General features: G+C 51.1%; 1 protein-coding gene across 1 annotated transcript in view; it reads left to right on the top strand.

Moving 5' to 3' along the window:
• Nucleotides 1-630: 630 nt before the first annotated feature.
• LOC128726528 (pneumococcal serine-rich repeat protein) overlaps nt 631-18027 on the top strand; it is a 119842-nt gene continuing 102445 nt past the window's right edge. The window contains exon 1 of the mRNA XM_053820343.1: nt 631-1588. Within this exon, the coding sequence (XP_053676318.1) occupies nt 664-1588 (925 nt within the window). The 5' untranslated portion in view covers nt 631-663. The remainder of the gene's footprint in view (nt 1589-18027) is intronic.

Genomic DNA, 18027 nt, shown 5'->3' on the forward strand with positions numbered 1-18027 from the left:
GTAACAGATAATAATTATCATTTATTCAGCTGCTTTACGATTGCTTTATGAGGCCCCGGAATTGGGTGTTGAGCGAGGAAAGAAGCGCTGGCTGGCATCGTATCAGGGCATCGGGGCATTATGCGTGATTTAATCTCGATTTATCGTCGAAAGACAAACACACCATGCCGGTGGGGGGTGGGGTTTTATTTTTGGATATTGCCCCCATTTTCCGGGGCGGCCATTTCCGTTTTTAAAATTTATCAGCATTTAGCCGGCGAGCTGGGGGGGGGGGGGGAGAGAAAGAAATCTAGCTGAATGTGAATAAATGAATTTCCCTCGGCGTGCGGCAGCCAAACTGCACCAAGGGAACACTAAATTATCAATCCGGCGGGTTTGTCTTAGTGATCGGGGTGGCAAGGTTTAGAGGGTTCCAGGGTGGGTTCCTCACTAAGGGCAAAGAAAAAATAAACCCGCTCCCTTGTGCTTAAGCGATCCTAAATACCTTCACGTATTTTAACACGTTTCTAACTCTCCCTTTTTCTCTCTCTCTCATATAGAGCGCCGAAAACGTCTGCGAAGGAAAGAACGTCCGGTACCGGCGGCATTCCCACCAGCACCACCAGCACCCGGTACCGCTCAAACAGTTCTCATGGGCCACCGTGGCGGAAAATTGCCGCCGCGATGTCCACACTTACCAACAACGCCAACAGTAACAACAACAACAACAACAACAGCGCCGGCTCCGGTAGCAACAGCAACAGCAGCAACAGCAGCATTCAACAACGCAGCTATCATCAACTATCGCCCCAAGGGGCCTCACCAACGTCAACCCCGACCGGTGGTGCGTTCTCCACGTCGAGCAACACCATCAACAACAACAACAGCAGCAGCTTCCTGGCTTCGGACAGCAACTGCAACATCATCATCAGCAACACCGGCAGCGTCCATCCAACGACGACGTCGACAACTACTAGCGGAAGCGGCGGTGGCAGCGGCGTCGTCGTCAGTGGAATTCTTGGCGTGCGGGAAGTTAGCGCCAAGCTGTTTCTGCCCTTTGCCCGCTCGAAGATGATGTACCCGTCCTCGTCGTCCGTCGGTGGCTCATCGGATCCGGCAGGATCGATGGATGGGTCCACGGCGGCGCCATTACTCGCCCATGCGTCCTCGACAGTCGGTGGCGGTGGGGGTGGATCGGGCCGTGGGTCATCCCTTGTCATCCCGGAGGCCTTGAACGTGGTGTTGCACGGGTACCAGCGCAAGATGAAGACGAACAAGAAGAAGTACTTCGTGGTGTACGGTGATCGGCCGGAAAAGTTCGCCCGGCTCGAGTACTTCGACAGTGAGAAGAAGTTTAAGCAATCGTTCACGAAGGGGGGTGGGTTTGGGGGTGAGGGCCCGGTGGCCAAGCGCAGCATCGTGTTGCGGTCGTGCTTTAACATCAACAAGCGGCACGACACCAAGAAGCACATTATCGCGCTCTACACGAAGGACGATTGCTTCTGCATCCTGTTTGAGAGTGAGGACGAGATGAACCGGTGGTTGCGGACGTTGCTGCGGTTGCAGCGCGGCGAGGAGTCGGAAGGGGATCCCCCGAAGCCCACGTTCGGTAAGTGTTGCTGGAAATTCGGTCGCCCATTTTGCTGGAGCAGTCACGTTTGTCACAAATGCGCTTTTGTTGCAGGTTGCAAATGATTGTTATTGAGCTTTAGAGGTCCTTAAGGGGGATACACGGGGGGAAGGGGAGGAAGGAGTGGGTGTGTGTGTGTTGAAGTCTCAACGTCGATTCAAACCTCAAAAAGCTTCCCTTCGGACCGTCAACAAATCGTCTCCAATCCGCCAGCTAAAGCTTTCTTTTCTCGCCCAATCAAGCTTAGCAACCTTCTCCATAGTCAACCCTGATGGAAACTCGACTCAAGGGTTGCTATGGTGGCCGAGCTTTTCCTTCTTTTTTCGCTTTTGTTCAACTCCTCTTTGCTCGGTTCGCAAAACAGGCGGCACGCCGCATTCACCAGATGGTGGCTCGAATGACGTAAACGGATTAAGCTTATGTTGGGGGTAAACAGCGTCATGATGGGGTGGGGATTTAATGCAACCGGTCCGCCATCATCGTCCTTGCCTCGGTCGTCCTTCTTTTCCGCTTCATGGGGAGCCCCCACGGAACGTCGTTTCCCACCGCGCGTTTCACGAACGGGACTGGAATTCGCGTTGGGGGGAAAAAAAAACGAAACGTCGAAAGAGCGGCAATTTTTCGTTCGCGTAATTTCTCGCTTTTCCGCCGTGCGTTTGCCGGGCTGAATCTAATGCTACATTTGGGTGGTTGGCCACCGTCGGCTGGCCTTTTAAAATTCGCCCAAAACTCACCCACGCTCTCGGACGCGCGCGGTTTGAGATGGATTTGGTTATTTATTCGCCCTTGGAAAAGGCAGGCCCCAAACGCAAATTCGCACACACGACGACGGTGGTTTCGCCAACACAAATCCCGTCCCAATCTCCGGTGGGCCGTATTTTGTCTCGCGTTTTGCACCCGGGAGATGGTTACGAGTTTTTCGCGTTCACCGCGGAAGGAAGTGTTTTTTTTTTCTCCCCCCGCCCGGGTGAAAGGGCGGCGGACTTTTCCGGCGGCGTGTTGCGGATTAAAATAAGGAGAGAAAAATAAAACACAAAAATTATTCCCCATCCGTGGCTGCTGGATGCTGTCTTTACCGCAGATGTGTGAGATGTGTGAGCTTTTTGGTGTTTGAAATCGTGTGCACCTGCGACAGGGTGTGTGCGTGTGTGTGTTTTCCCTTGTGACATGGGAAAAGGGAAGAAAAGTAGGCTGGGTGGACCCGCACAAGGGTCATAAATTTGTGTTAGCCTCACATTGTCATTGCGGAGGAACGTGTTGAAGCTATAGCGAGTGCCCCTTTGGGTAGCATTTATTATTCATGCTTTTGACGTATGAATCCCCTTTAATCCCCCTTCCTGTTTCGTCCTATTCACCACCACCCTCCCCGATACCACACGAACGGGATGCGGCTTTTTCCGGTGATTTTAGGACTGCATCTTTCCATGCCGGAAAGATAATTGAGGATCGACAAAATCGATCGCATCCCCCTAGGTGACAAAGAGTGTTACTTCCACAGGAGCAAACGAATACGACGTTCGTTTTCGATAGTTTTAATGGAAAGTTTGATGATTCTAGTGGACCATAAAGAAAACGTAAAACACCTCAAGAATGCGGAAACAATTTTGAACGCAAAACGCAAAGTCACGTCGCTTGGTGCCGTTAGAAGTTTCCCACCAGGACTTGAGCGCTTGTCTTGGGGTAACTATTTCTCGCCTTTTTTTTGTTCTACCGCGAGTTGCGCTCTCCAATGAGGAAAAGATGATACTCGGTTTTTTTTTCTTTTCCTGCGCGACATTTCGGGACGTTTTTATCGGAAGCCGCCCCGGCGGGAGTCATCGAGTGCAGTAGATTTATTTCCATTTCCCGCTCAGGTCTAGGCGGAAGGTCCTTTCTTTTGTCCCCTAGGCGCTAGCTTTCCTTCTTTAACGCTTTTTCCATGCACGTCGGAGTCCTGTGTGTGTGTGTGTGTGTGTGTGTGTGTGTGTGTGTGTGTGTGTGCTGCACGTTCTTCGTTTTAGCATGCCCGACCGGTTCCCGGGGTCCGGACTTTGGCGAAACGCATTGCGCGAATTCTGCGACGTTTCGTGTTCGTGACTTTCATGCACAACAAACAAAAAAGCAGACCCCCCCAACCACACACACACACACAAAACACCGATACACAGGCGTACGTTTGGTGAAAAAAAAGGGAAGAAGGATATATATTAAAAAAAGGAAACATGCAGAAAAAAATGAAGAAAACCCTGCGGCGGGGAGATTCGGCTAAAGCTCGTCTTAAAATTCGCCGGCCGGGCTCCTGATCCGTGGGGAGAAGATCGAAAGGAATGGATGCAGTGGCAGGACGAAGGCGCACGAAGCGGGTCGTCGCTTCCGGAGTTTGTGTAGTTTTTGTGCTTTAATTCGGTTTTTAGCGACCCTTCCGGTGCGCCCGTCGCTCCGAGTCTCGAAGGATTTGCTCCCCCCCGCCAGTTCCGGGTAGAGGGAGGTCCTTTTTTGTGTATGTGTATGGCCGTTGCGAAACAAGCGCACCACGTGTTTGCACGTGTGCGATGAATTTTCCAAACTCCGGGGCAGCCCGTATGGCTTTGCCGTGGCGGCAATTCGACCGGTTCCGGGTCGAACCGGCGAAAAGAAGCTAAAGGTTCAGAAGTATGAGAAACAAAAAAAAAGGGGTGGGGAAATAAACGTAGAACCACGGCAAGAAGAGACGTCGGAGCGATTCCCTACTTTCGACTCAATCAATTATGCGTCCCATGGCGCAATGGCCGTGCTGGGCCGGTTGTTTTTATTTCTTGATTTTTTGTTCTGTTATCCCGGGCGAAAGAGAGAGAGAGAGAGAGAGCATGTTTAGATGAGAGGTTTAACGTAGCCGTTCTTTTTCACTTCTAAGGTTTATTTTATGCCTGCCTTTTTCTTGTTGTTTCGTGTCAAGACACTGGGTTTCACTGGGGCTTTTGGGGTTGTAGCTATTGTAAACATGGCTAGTTGGCCACCGGAAAACAGGCTGCTGGGGAGGGATTTTGTCCCGCCATCGCAAATGTAGCGGGTTCTATCAAATATCAATCAGCATAAATATCGCCAACTCGCTTCGACTCGGCTTCCGATGCTTCGAATCGAACGAGAAGCGTACGCGTTATCTCGCCAGTTCCGGTCTGCAGAGTTTACCACCTCCTGCGGGCTAGGAGGGAAAGTTTCCACTTTTCCCTGGTGGGCGGATATGGCGATCGATCTTTCTCTCTCTCTCTCTCACTCTTATTCGCGTCTCAGGACACGCGCACCATTTATGATGAGGACTTCCATCGATGACGCAAACGACGCGCCGAGAATTGCGCGCCCCCGCACTTCGACGAGTGACATTTATTTGCGTAGCAAACATCCCACCATCTCCCCACCCATGCCACCCCCACACGGGGTTTATTGAAATGTCGTCGCACGATGTGGCATTGTTTTGCATAAATATGCGCTAAACGGTCATCAGGCGTGTGCGCGCGGCCAAATCCTACGTGCTTTGGCGCAGTTTCTGGCCCGAGGTTGGGAAAGGCGAAAGAAAATCAACCGACCATCGGACCCTAGGGAGGAGCGCGTGTTTGATTCACCAAAAGGAATCAGGATGCGCGATAAGACTGCCCCGCCGTGGGGACAGAAGGATAAAGTTTGGCGCACTCACAGATAAAGCGTGCAATCAGGGAGAAAACGATTGATTTCATCCGCCGAAGGGTGCATTTATTTTTAGAGCTTGTAAACTTGTGAGTGAACTTCATGATGCATGCGGCCAGCAAAGCGCGAGTAACGGTCGGTTTTATGAGGCCAATACTCTCTCTCTTCGCCCTGCCTAATGAGGTGTACGGCTAATGGCGGGCGGAGAATGACAAAAGGCGCCGTTTTGAACCCTAGCGATAAGGGTGTGGAACCTTTCGTTTAGTGTTTTTGCTGGCTTTCAAGCCAACCATCGTGAGCGGCTGGCTCTTTCTTCTACTAATCGTAGCGTGTCTCGTTTCCGAGAGGCGGCCTACCAGTTCCGTGTCCGTTCCTTTCCACGTCAACATCGGAGGCAAAAAAAAGAAAATAAAATCGCTCCGACAACTCCATTTGTGAAAAAAAACGCCCCCAGCAATGCAGCAGCAGCAGCAGCATGCAGGAACCCCGAGGGGATTGAAACAGATGCGCATTTCGTTCGTCCCGAACACTCGACAGCACCGACGGACCACTGGCCACCGAACGTCCGGGGATCCAATTTTCCGAATTTTCCCCTTCGGCCAACGAGTCCCGCACAGCATCCTACCGCGGAAGTTGGCCACGAGCGTGAGCCCATAAATGGGGAGATAATTGAATCAATAGATTTCCATTATCTCGCCGTTCGCCACCCCGAGGTGGGGGTGGCGCCCATTATGCTGTCGTTGAGCGCGTTTGCTTGCGCTCGTCGAGCGGCCCGTTTTTATGTGCCACTCGTTTTGTGTTCGGGTGGTCCTTTTTTTTATGGCACATCAGGCATTCATTCGCTCGTCTTCCTTCCTTCCTTGAAGCCGGCTCGGCTCCGGTAACATATATCCGTTACACACCGTGGCGCAAAGCATAATGCGCGCTCGATGGAAAAAAAGCCTCCCTTTTTCTCGCCGACCGAAGGTTTGACCCCACTTTTCGTCGCCGCGAGGGAAGCTGATTGGGAAAAATAGATTTACGACGGCCAGGCTTTTATTGTTCCGCGGTGGGGGATGGATGCTTTTTTTTTCAAGCGAGGGCTTGCGATAACTGTTGGTTTACAATTAACCACCCACTGGCGAGCTGGGTGGGATCCTTTCGGAGCGGCACGATGGTTTTGGTGGTGGTGTTGGTGTGACGTTTGAAAAGTCACTCCGCATCGAATGTCCTTCGGGCGGTGAAAGGTAAAGCGCGCGCGCGCTGGAAATGGATCCGGTATTGGGTGATCCGGTGATCGGTTCGAAATGTCACGCGAAATGTCACAAAGAAACGCGCGGCTAGTTCAAGGAGCGCAACATTCGACACCATACCCAAATTGTAACTGATACGCCATTTGTGAGTGTGCGTGTCGGTTGGAAATGTGGCTGATTGTTTTTTTTTGTGTTTTTTACGCTGAAATTGGGACAGTTTTCTTTTCCGTCGAGAGCACCTGTTTCTTGTAAGCGGTGTTAGCTCTTACAATTAATTGAGTGAACCATTCGCGATTGAATCGCTCGTCCTGTAAGTCTTGAACGGGTTGAACAAAGGACGGACCCATGCCACACACTTGTCGCCTTGGTGACTTCCGGCTTCAATCGGCACAACAGATGAACCTAATTTTACACCCTACCATGCGCATGATTCCGCCACATTCGCGTGTCCTTTTGAAACCGCGAATTGTGAACACCACCACGCCCGCTGCCGCCATATATTTGCGGTTTAATAGGACCTGGCCAAGGAGCTGGCTTTGCGCGCCCGAAACGCTTACTCCAAAAGCACCGAAAACACAATATCCCATTACGACGTTACAATTTCGTTGCGGTAGTATCGCCCGTGTTCGACAGACTTGCCCGGCGTTCGGCGGCGTACTCTTGGCGGGTTTCCGAAGGATCGGTTTTAATTAGGTGTCAAATCGGGCCCGTTTACAGGCGCTCCGTTAGCAGGATTCCTTCGCGCGAACGAGACCACGGTTGGTCCGGTCCTGGTCCCGATTGGCGGGTGAAATTTGATACTTATCATACGGGGCACGGTGTGTCGGAATCCTGAAAATCCGGCAACGATCATCGCCGGTTGGTCGGGGGTTTCCGATTCTGGATTTTCCCTCCCGGCCAAGGGTTCCCGTTTTTTGGACCGTAACAGGTAAGGTCGTAATTACGACCGCAGTCGCAATTGTCTGCTGTCTGACGTACTGTGCCGCGTGCATTCTGCGAATGTATGGGAGTAGGTTTTACGCCGGAATCCCAGCCCTTCCCGGAAGCGGTTGTTGGTTAGGTAATTAAACATTCCAGCCGGGTTTACTGCGAACCTGAAGCGAAATTGTAGCTCGCGGGAGTAATAATTCATTTCGGCTTCGTTTGATGCGTTTTGGCGCATGTTTGTCGCATGCACGCGCTTCGGTGTCGTTGGAGATGCAATATTCGCGTTCGAATTCTTCAATACGGGTTTAATATCGCCATTATTGGATTTGCCGAGAAATAGTACGTCCAGTTTGTGCCGGGAAACTCACTGTCCTGTGGATTTTCATTTCAATCCTCCAGCGCACAAAACCACACATATTCAGGACTCGTGTTTCATTTATGACTCTGATCGCCTCTACCGCCCGTTTGGTGGTTGAACTCACGCCTCAGCTCGCTATTTTCCCGAATTATTTCGAGCACAAAAAACCGTACAGTCATGCAGAAATATTGTTTCCAAGTGGCGTCGTCTGAGACCTGTGTGTGAGGCTGTTAATCCGCCCGTTTCGCGCCAGTCACGCGTTGGTGGCGCGAACGTGCCTGGATTCGAGACTTTAGCCGAGTCGTAAAAGCTACCCCCGAGGGGATGACTCCTGTGGCGAACTATTGCGCCCGCGTTTCCCGTTGGAAACACCAGGACCAGGAAGAGTTAAAAAATTAATCATCGTCAAAACCTTCCCCCCCCAGCTCGCGCGCGCGTGTGTGTGTGTGTGTGTTTGAGTTGCAGTTTGTTGCAGCCGGTAAATGCATCCTTCTCATTCCCGAGTGTTAGGGGTCGTTTTTCTTTTCCCGCCCATCGAATTCCCGCCAGCAGAAGTATGCCGGCGCGCGAGCTCAATAATCTCGCTCGTGCACCGATTGTGTTCGTTTTGGGAGTCTCAGTCTCATACCGCAAGGTGCGACGGTTACAATGTTGCAGCCGGCGAAGGGAGTGAAAAAAGGGGGTTGGAAAAACAACAACCCTCTCGTGGGGTGGCCTGTCCGTTCCATAAAACCGCGACCACGATCGGTCATCGGCTTTGCGATTCGGAATGGCGTTGCACTCGACAGCTGCACCGAGCTGCAGCTGTGGTGTGGTGTTTTGTTTTTTCGTTTTTTTTTGTCACTTTCCGCCCCCAGTTGCAACCCCTTGGTTGGTGCAGTACCTCAGCTCCCTGACCATCTACCCCATGGCGAGGGGCCCAAGCTAATCAACGAACGCGCGTGAACAACGATTCCTTAGCGCCGATTTAATTAGACCGCGTGAAGCGATCGGACAAGCCACGCGGAGTGGCGTGTGATGTCGATGACTTTTTGGTGTGAAGCCGTGCCGCGTGTCACTGGCCTGATTATGCGAGAAGCTAGCAGGGTGGGAAAGGCTTCTTGGGTCGGGGAGGATCGCGTGATTCGCGCATGGGTAGGAAAATGAGCTGAATTAAACGCAATGAAGACGTTTCGTGTTGCGCGTTCGCAGCGTTTGACCATGTGGTCGCAGCTTTTAAATGATGTTTGCGAAGAGAAGAAGGAGTTTTAATGCTGTTGAAGGTGAACATTTTACTCGACGGGCAGCTTCGGTGGCTTAAAGACAACGTGTGATGGGCTTTAATTGAAAGCGAGAAATACCGAGAGAGAGAGAGAGAGAATTAATTACAATAAAATTAATGAATATTATTACCTCTCGTGACGAGGCGATCCCTTTTTCACACCAAAAAAAGGACCTTCCAGTAAGATAGCAATCCAAATCGCACCGAAAAGTGTTTCTAATGGTGTTAGCGATGATTGAACCGATTGAGTCGTTAAAATGACGGCGGTCCTCACGCCGATTGAAAAGCGCGTAACGAACTGCAGAAAACTTGGCAGCTCAATCTCGCGCTCAACGAGACCAGCAAGGACAGCTCAACGGAGATATGGCGCCTTGACGGAGGCGAATGACCAATTATGATGCAACCATAAAGATAGCGTGGAGAGCTCATCATACGAGTGGCGCATAAAAATCCCGCCACGAACAAAAGGCACAGGCTTCTTTCTCGCTGGAGAGCAGGCGACAATCCTTGGATTTTCGGAAGCCGATTCGAGCCATTCCTTTCCACACGCCAGTTTTTGAGGACCGTCGGCAAAACAAAAAAAAAACAAGTCGCCAGCTGGCAGCGACGGCTTCCTTAATCGTTCCAACGGGGATGGGTTTTCCTCCTTTGATCCAGGACGCCTTAAAAGAGCACGTTTTTCCTCACTTCGTGCATGTGGTGCTCGTTTATCAGTTCGTTTTTCTTTCTCCATTTGAAGCGTTTATTTCCACCACTCGCCTGCATTGGCTTTCGAAAAGGAAGACGTTTCCTTTTCGCCCCTAAATTGCCCTCCTTGAACGGTGGTGAAATCTGTTGCTCTTTCTGTGCGTCTTTCACACCGCGGGAGGGGGCGTCATTTTCCCGCCCTACGATCGCTCGCCCACCCGCAGCGTAATGTTTTCATTATAAATGTCCGGTCGCGATCCAATTTGACAGTTTTCTGCCAATTTTTGACAGCTCGGTTAGGTGGCGGGCTTTTTTTCTTTCTTTCTCTCCATTTTCCTTTCGGTGCAACATAGTTTGCGGGCCAACATTTTGCCCTTTTTTTTTCTCCCTCATTCGCACTCTCCCTTGCAACCATTGCCCTCATTTTTCACCCATTATGAGCGCGCGTGTTTGGGTCCTCGTTTATGCGCAAGTGTATGCGTGTGTGTGTGTGTATGTGTGTTTGCATGTTTGTTTGGTTTTTTCGACCTCTCCACCCTTCCACCTGTTTTCCTCCCCTCCTCCCCTTCATTCTGTACGTTCTCCACCACAGTTCAAGCGGACGTCAGTTTTTGGAGCCGAAGTTGAACGAACCTTCGAAGCATCTTTCCCATGCTGCCAAGGTCTCACGATTGGCGCGGAAACGATTCGCTAATTTCCGCCTTCCGACAGCGAAACCTCCTCACCCTCCCTCCACCCCTTCTTTGGGGTGGGGGGGGGGGGGGGGAAGGGACGCGAAAAAATCTCAACAAACACACAAACGCCTGGCCAGTCCACAACCCATTTCCCCCCTCGTGCTGCCGCGTGTGTCTGTGACGCACCATGCGTGAGCTTAGATCACGAGGGATGAGGGTGTAAAGTAAGGGTGCAGGGATTGTCGTGGGGAGGGGAGGGGGAGGGAGTGAACGAAGAGAAGAGAGAGAAAAAAACACAAACATTCGAACACAAACAAACGCACGCGAGCAGCAGAGAGAGAGAGAGAGAGAGAGAGAGAGTCGTGCAGAAAAACATAAAAACATGCCGGCGAAGTCTTCGCCTTTTTTTCTCTCTTCCGCGAGCCTGCATCTTTCGGACGATGTATGTTTGTTTGCGTTACCGTCGTTCTGTTGGTGTTGTTGTTTTGTAACTGCCCATCCCATCGCTCGGTCGCGACTGCGATGTTGCAAAATTCGCGAATGCAAAAGATACAAATCATCTGCTTTGGTACGCGCGCGCGCGAGCAGAACGCGTATTTTTGGGGCGAGTAGAGCACCCTCGAGGAAGGTCTAGGAAAATCTACGCATTTGTGTCCCCCTTCCCTTGCTTAGGGGTGGTGGTTGAGGGTTGCAAGGCAGGGGGAGGGGGGGCTATTTTTCGCAAGTTTCGCTATTTGTGGCGGATTCGGTGGCGCGGATTCTAAGATCGATCGCAGAAAAAAGAAAACCCCCCATTCGCGGGCGAGTAATTAGAATGTTGTGCGCGCGAGCCCGCGGAAACAGATGTTAATGGATCGGTTTGTTTTTGAAATTAACACTTGTTTCTTTCCGTGCCCCCAATCGCTCCAGGAGCCTGGTTCCTTTCAATCTTTTTTTTTTTCATTCGCCCCACTCGCTACTCGGGCTAATTTGTGTCTCGACATTCGGCTTTAGCATGTGCGCGCTGCGGCGGTGTTTGGAGCTTCTTTTTTTTAAGCGGAACATTTTCTCATTTCGCGCAACAAACCTTCTCTCGCTTTGAAGTGTGTTTTATTGCGCAGTTGAGTGTTGCGTTTTTCCGTATGCACCGTATATGGGATTAGGAGTTGCGATTCGATTAAAGTTCCCGATGCGCTAGTTTCTTCCCGTGATCATCTCTTCTGGGAGACTGTGAGATTGGGCTGGTGAGAAAAAATCACAAAATGGGTGCACCACAAAAGGGAGAAGAAATGCAAGCAAAAGGAAACTCCACACGCACACACACACACACACACACAATTTTGCACACCAACCGACAACGGTCTCGAAGCGCACCGGCAGCTTCTTAATTAGAAAAACAAACACAAATTCGCGACCGGTGAGTCAGGCGTACGGTTTTAGAGCGAACTTTTCATCACCGACAGCAGCGGTGGCAGCGAGAGCAGTTCGTTCGCCCGTTTTGTGTTGCGTCTTTAACCGTGTTTTGTCGTCGCGAAAATTCGCGACTCTTGCGCTGCCCTTTGTGGTCGTGCTCTGGATCGCGCCCTCCTCGTCGGGACGATGAAAAACATCCTTCACGGCGACCGGCGTGTTGCCTCAGTTCGTTGATGTCTCAGTTCACAGCGATTCCAGTTCGAAGAGTCCGGTGTGTTTTCATATCAATTGCGGTGCGTCCATTTCCAATCAAATTTTAAACGCCAATTCAAACGAAATGAACAAACCCCCAGCGCGCGCCCTATGGCTCGATACGACGCAAGAATCATCCCAGAAAGCATCGGAGTGGCGCATTTTCCCCATCTGTTGATTCCGAGCTCCGATGGAAAATGGCGAACCCGCCGATCGCAATCTGTGGCTATTTCCGCGTTTTGTTTGTGCACCCAGCACCGACCCAGCGGGCCTGAGACAACAAAAGCTAGACGATAAGAAAATAGGCAACTGCGCGCGCATGCGGGGGTGTGGGCGGGGGGGGGGGGGGGGTGGTGGTGGTTTCCCTTTCGGAGGAGCGGCTAGTTTCGGGCCTCGTGTCCTCAAAGCGGCCCAGCTAGAACGCGCCGCCACACGTACATGAGATTTTATTTGCGGATTTTGCGGTCGCCCATTTCAGATGCCCATTTGGTCAGTTTGGTTCGTTCGGGCGCTGGGGGGGGGAATGTATGAGGGAGGAAGAGAGAGAGGGAGGATGTTTGCTAAAAATATGCTCCTCCAATTCTCGATGATTGTGCCATCGGGCGCGCGCGGATGCCGCCCTCCCCCCGGGTGTGTTTAATGTGTCCCCAATCCCCATTGTGCCTCGGTTTTCGGGTCGTTTGGGGTTTGGTTTTTGGTGGTGGGAAATCAAAGGAGAAAATTGGCGAGCGCAGCAAGGTGGGAGGGAGAAATATAGCACAAACAACATGGTGCTTAAATGCTTTGCCAGGAGAATTCGGTCGGCTCGCGAGTGCGCGGTCTAATGCGATCTCTAGAAAAGATGCGCCACGCTTTTCGTTCGTATGGTTCGTTTTTTGTGGATTTGTGGAACAGATTTTATGGGTGCGATTTAGTTGGCAGTTTTCTATTGATCTGAAAGCTATATTGCTGCCGGTTTAGGGTTTTGAACACGTTTAGAAATGAATCGAAATTAGTTTGCTTTAAAAAAAATATATAACCTGAAATTTAAACAACTTTGTGCAATTTTTTTTGTTTGAGGTAAAATGCTACGGAAATCGTTCCTAAAGGTAGACCACATTTTTCGCTTTGATTAACAGGCTTAAAAGTATCTCCGGCCAGTTATGATGTCTAATACGTGCGAAATGAGACGCAAATGCTGCAGTCCTTAGATTTAATTTACTCCGGAAGCGTAATTAAACCGGCATAGAGGAGACATAAAAAAAAACGAAGGAAAACTCTAACCCCCGTTGGTTGTTTGTTGCCGCCGCCCCATTTAATGACATTTTTGCGGTTTGCCTGCCTCTGCCCCCATTCAATATGTCGCATCCCTTCGCAACACCGGGGCTCTCAGCACACCTTTAGTCGTTCGTCCTTTTAATGCCCCGAGCCGGTCCGACGCAAACGGTTTTGAAGGTGCAACCGTTTCCGGCATCATTTACCGCGCCCATAATGGTAATCAGCAGCAGCGATGGCGCCTGGGACGCAAACCGACAAAGTTGGGCGCTCGATGATGATGTTACTGAAGTGAAAATTGGATAACTTTTGCCAATCTGTTTTTCCTTCGCCCACCGGTGGCGTCTTTCCGTGGCCTGGTGGGTGGTGGAAAAAAAAACTGATGCAAACGGGTGGGGTGGCCTTTCGGTTGCGTTTCGTGTTTTGCTTTCCCGCTGTGGGGGCCAAATTTGGACTCAAAACATCAAACGCCGCCATGTCGAGCGGATGGTTTTTGAATGTTTTGTGCCCTCAGTGTGTGTGTGTGTGTGTTTTTCTTCAAATCTCGGCCTCTTGCTTTCGAAGCAGCCGCGCACGCCATCGCCAATATTTAGCGACGAGCGCACACATGATGCTGGCTGGCACAGGGTGGTTTGTTTTTCCTGTGCACGGGTGGAAAAATGGTTTCGATGACATGCATGGGAGGATGCGCAAGAGAAGAAAATGTCCCTGGGAAGCTGCCGCGTGTGCGGGCGAGGTTTTCAACGACGACAATTCAACTTTCTTGCCGCCCTCGGTAGCTGGCTATTTTGTTTTCTCTCCCCCAACCACGGGGTGGCGCGGAAAATGCTCAACTTTTAAACGCTTTTCCATTTGTGTGTCCTTGAAAGCTTTTCATGTGATTTAGCAAGCTTGCGTGAAGTTTTGCTTGCTTGTTTGGTGTCGTAATGTTTAGTAAATTTTTCAATCCACCTAATCTGTGTCAACCTTCGTTCGATTTGTGGTGTGTTTTTTTCTACCACCCATTCTATCCGTCTCATTTTTCAGCTTTTCAAACACTTACCTTCTTCGTCGCGTATTGATCGGAAAAATCTTCTCACAAACCCCGGTTTGCCAGAAATCACTCGTGAAAATTGAACGGGATTAGCAGCAGTCGAGACCGAAGGGTCGCTCCGATCCATTTGCAATCGTTTAGAATGATTCAATCATTCCGTTGGAGTGGGGACCCTGGGCGATTTACAATCACCACGACCCCATCCCCCGGAGCTCCGAGGCTGTGAAAAACCATCCTCGTACCTCCCCCAAAAGAACGCCAGGCGAAAGACAAAACCACCACCCTCATTCATCCTTCCAAGCCGCCGATCGCAAACCGCACCCGTCCTGCGGCTGACCCGGCTGTCCGGCTCCCCCGAACCACCCCAACCACCCACCGTACATCCTTCCGACCTCCCGGTCGGCCCGCCTAACCCAAAACATGCGGCGGGGATCCGTCAGCTCGGATTAAGTTTGACAAAGTGTGTGACATGGCTTGTCAGTTTGCGTTTCGCTTGGGGTTTTTCTTTCGTGGCGCGCGCGTTCGACGCAGAGCGGGTGGTTTGGGAGGTGAAAAATTAAGTCGGAAGCGTGGGAGGGTGGGATGAGAAAAAAAAACCACCCTCCCGCTCATCCTGGGGTCGCGTGGGGCTTCTATTTTTCTTCTTCCATTTGCCACCCGCGCTGCTGGGTGGAGTGATTTTTATGGTTTAACCTCGCCGTCGTTGGGAGCGCAGTGTGTTTTTCTCTCTCTCTCTCTCTCTCTCTCTCTCTCTCTCTCTCGCTCGCTTTTCCTACCCAATGGGGATTTGGTCCAGTGGTCCGTTTTGTGCCGTTGTGTCTTCCATCCTTACCCACAATCGGTTGCTTTGCTCCAGTTAGTTTGCGTACGAAACGGGTGTTCAAAATTTCATCAAAATGCTTTAAAACTTCTGCGTGGTAAAGCAGCGGGCTAGTGGCGCAATCCGGGCCCTGTCGCGTATCAATTTTGGCCCGTTATTTTAAACCCACACGCAGCCGTTCGTGACCCTCTTCCTGTGTGTTCAGTTTTCCAGCTGTCAACAGCCCAAGGTGTGATGGACAGACAGTTTTTGGCCGCCGACGGGGGAGTCGCGCGCATCGTGTTGCATTTTTCAACGTGCCAGGCCCCCTCCAAATGCGACCCAACTTCGATGTCAAGCGAGCGCGACTCCCGCGTGCGGTATCGATCTGTCTTCCGAGAGGTTGCACCTTTAGAAGAAGGGGACCTTAGGGGCTTAAAAATATCACGCCCGGCGCCTCGAAGATAAGGGCAGTGTCGCATTTTCCCTAACGCACAACACCACGTGTCGCCGGCGTGCCCTGAGGAGATGGGCGACAGAGATTAAGACAGATGCGCAAGGACAGCGAAGGCTTAGAGCGAAACCTACGCCCCCAAAAAGGCCCTTGTTTGTGATGGTCGGTAGAAGGGTCCATCGAGAGATTGTGCTTAGTTAAACGGTCGCGATCTCCGGATTGGGGGAAAAACATTTCCCAACGCGTGTGTTTTGGGACGTTTTCAAATTGCTCCGAATTCAAATGGCGGCTTGTATCTCTCGACGTGTGTATGCGTGGAGGGTGTGTCTCTCGAAAATGGGCAATACGTTCTAAATGACGTAGCGCATGGAAGCCTTGTTGTACAACCACACCGTTTTCTGGATTCCAATCAATGCTTTTATGCAGGTTTTCACCCATTACGTAGGTTTTATTTTCACAATAAATAAATTCTCAGATTGATACGTATTTAGCGCATCGTTGCATTGGGAAAACGCCCCGTTATAAGATCATCTTAGTAGTGAGGGTGGAAAATTCGATCATGGCTGTTTTTGCTCCAACAAAACAAGCTCCGTTTGCATTGATTTATTACCATCTTCCCGTCAAGTCGTCGAGCTGCAAACCCAACTCTCGCTTAACTTTATGCCGCATTATGCACCACCCCCGCACCACTCGCATTATGCCCCACAAACTCCTCCCTACCTGCCACCAACATTATCCAAACGCACCCCTTTCTCCGAGATGGATCCGGCTTTCGCGTATTAAGTTTTGCAGCCCGCCCGGTCGGTGTCAGAGAAAGGGACTCCTTTTGCATGGCTGTGTTGATGCATTTGTGCGACCTCTGGTGCAAGGCGGAGTGTCCTTTATTTAGCCGATCGAGCGCTCATCGCTCGGCGGCTCGAGGGTTTAGCTCGTACCATCCTTGTGGCAGGATTCGAGAACGCCGCCGCGTGAAAAAGGCACGAATATAAAGTGTTCAATTTCATTAGCGAAATCCAATCTATCCCGCCGATCGTGTGGTCCCCCAACAAGCGCAAGGACTCCTTCACGGATCATGGGTGGCACTTCCTTCGCTCCACCCTCGCACGCCAGCTCCACGCACCCAACCCCATAATCAGTGGCTGATGCAGTTGGTTTTGCATGCCCACGGGAGCGCGCCGTGCGGAAAATTATGATTCAGCGCGAAGATGACTTGCCATCGCCGTGGAGCATGGAGGATGAAATGGATGGATTCTGCCCGCAAGGACGAGTGCGCGGTCTCGCGAGAGCGGAGATTTATGCTTCTTTTCTGTTTCTTATAACCGGCACGCGGGGGGGGCTATTCGATTACGAGCGCCGGTTGAAACGTGCTTCAATTTAGAGCTGGTGCTGGTTGCTGAGGCAGTTGTGGGAAAGGATGCATGATACACATGATACCGGGGCTCATGAAGCAGCAGGACTCGGTTGGTTGCGGTTGAGCCTCGGTTTCAACACCGTACGCTCGTCCGCACGAAGTTTGCTCCTGCCAACGGGTAGTTTATGCCACTGGCTGAAGGGGAAATATTTTTTTTCTGGTAGAATTAGTCGACTCGCTGCTGCTAAATAGAGAGACGCCTCGGTTATGGCTTAGCAAAATAGGAGAAAAAAAAATCTTGCTATCGCACGAGGAGGTAGATTTGAAGGATGTCAATTTTCATCCCTCGAATCGGGACATCGGGTGAGGTTTGTGAGTTTTCCTTCGCCTTGTTTCACCTCACCAGCGCCTCGGTTTGGTTGAAAATAAAACCCATTTTCACGTCTCAGCCAGTCTTGAGTTTGAGTGAATACCAGGGATTAGCTAATTGGGGTTAGATCAAGAGCGCCTTTTAGAGCTGGAGCACAAAGTTTGGGAAAGGCGAAAGAGTTTCTGCCGCACTGGAAGCACGTTGTCATTCAATTAAGGCTGAGACTGGGATTATGTAGACCGTAGGATGAAATTAGTCGGTATACCGTTCAACGTGCGGCGTAGTGATCTGTTCCAACTTCCAATTAATTACACTCTCTTCTACGAAATTCCACTATCACCATCGGCGGCTTCGATTATTGATCGATCGGCAGATTGAGATCGCCATCGAAACCGATCGATCGCGCATCGACAACGCGAGGCCCGATTGCGGCGGGTCCCTTTATGGTTGTCGTTGTCTCCTTTTATCTGATTAGAATTCAAGGTCGCCGCTGTTCGAAGTGTACGCGCGCTCGCGAGATAGCCACGTCCATTGGTTTCCGAACCTCTCGGACCGATCTGCGATCGCTGTGAAGTTGGAATATTTTGACATTCGAAAGCATCCCAACAACAGAACCCCTCTGTGCCTGCCCAAACGTCCCCCCGTACTACATGACAGCTGACTTGCCTCCGTACGCGCTTTGACAGGACCATCGCTTGTATCGGTCCGCGTCCGGAGGCAATCGCATCGATTGAT

This window comes from Anopheles nili, chromosome 3 (assembly GCF_943737925.1).
Source record: "Anopheles nili chromosome 3, idAnoNiliSN_F5_01, whole genome shotgun sequence".
In the NCBI taxonomy this organism is placed as follows: Eukaryota; Metazoa; Arthropoda; class Insecta; order Diptera; family Culicidae; genus Anopheles; species Anopheles nili.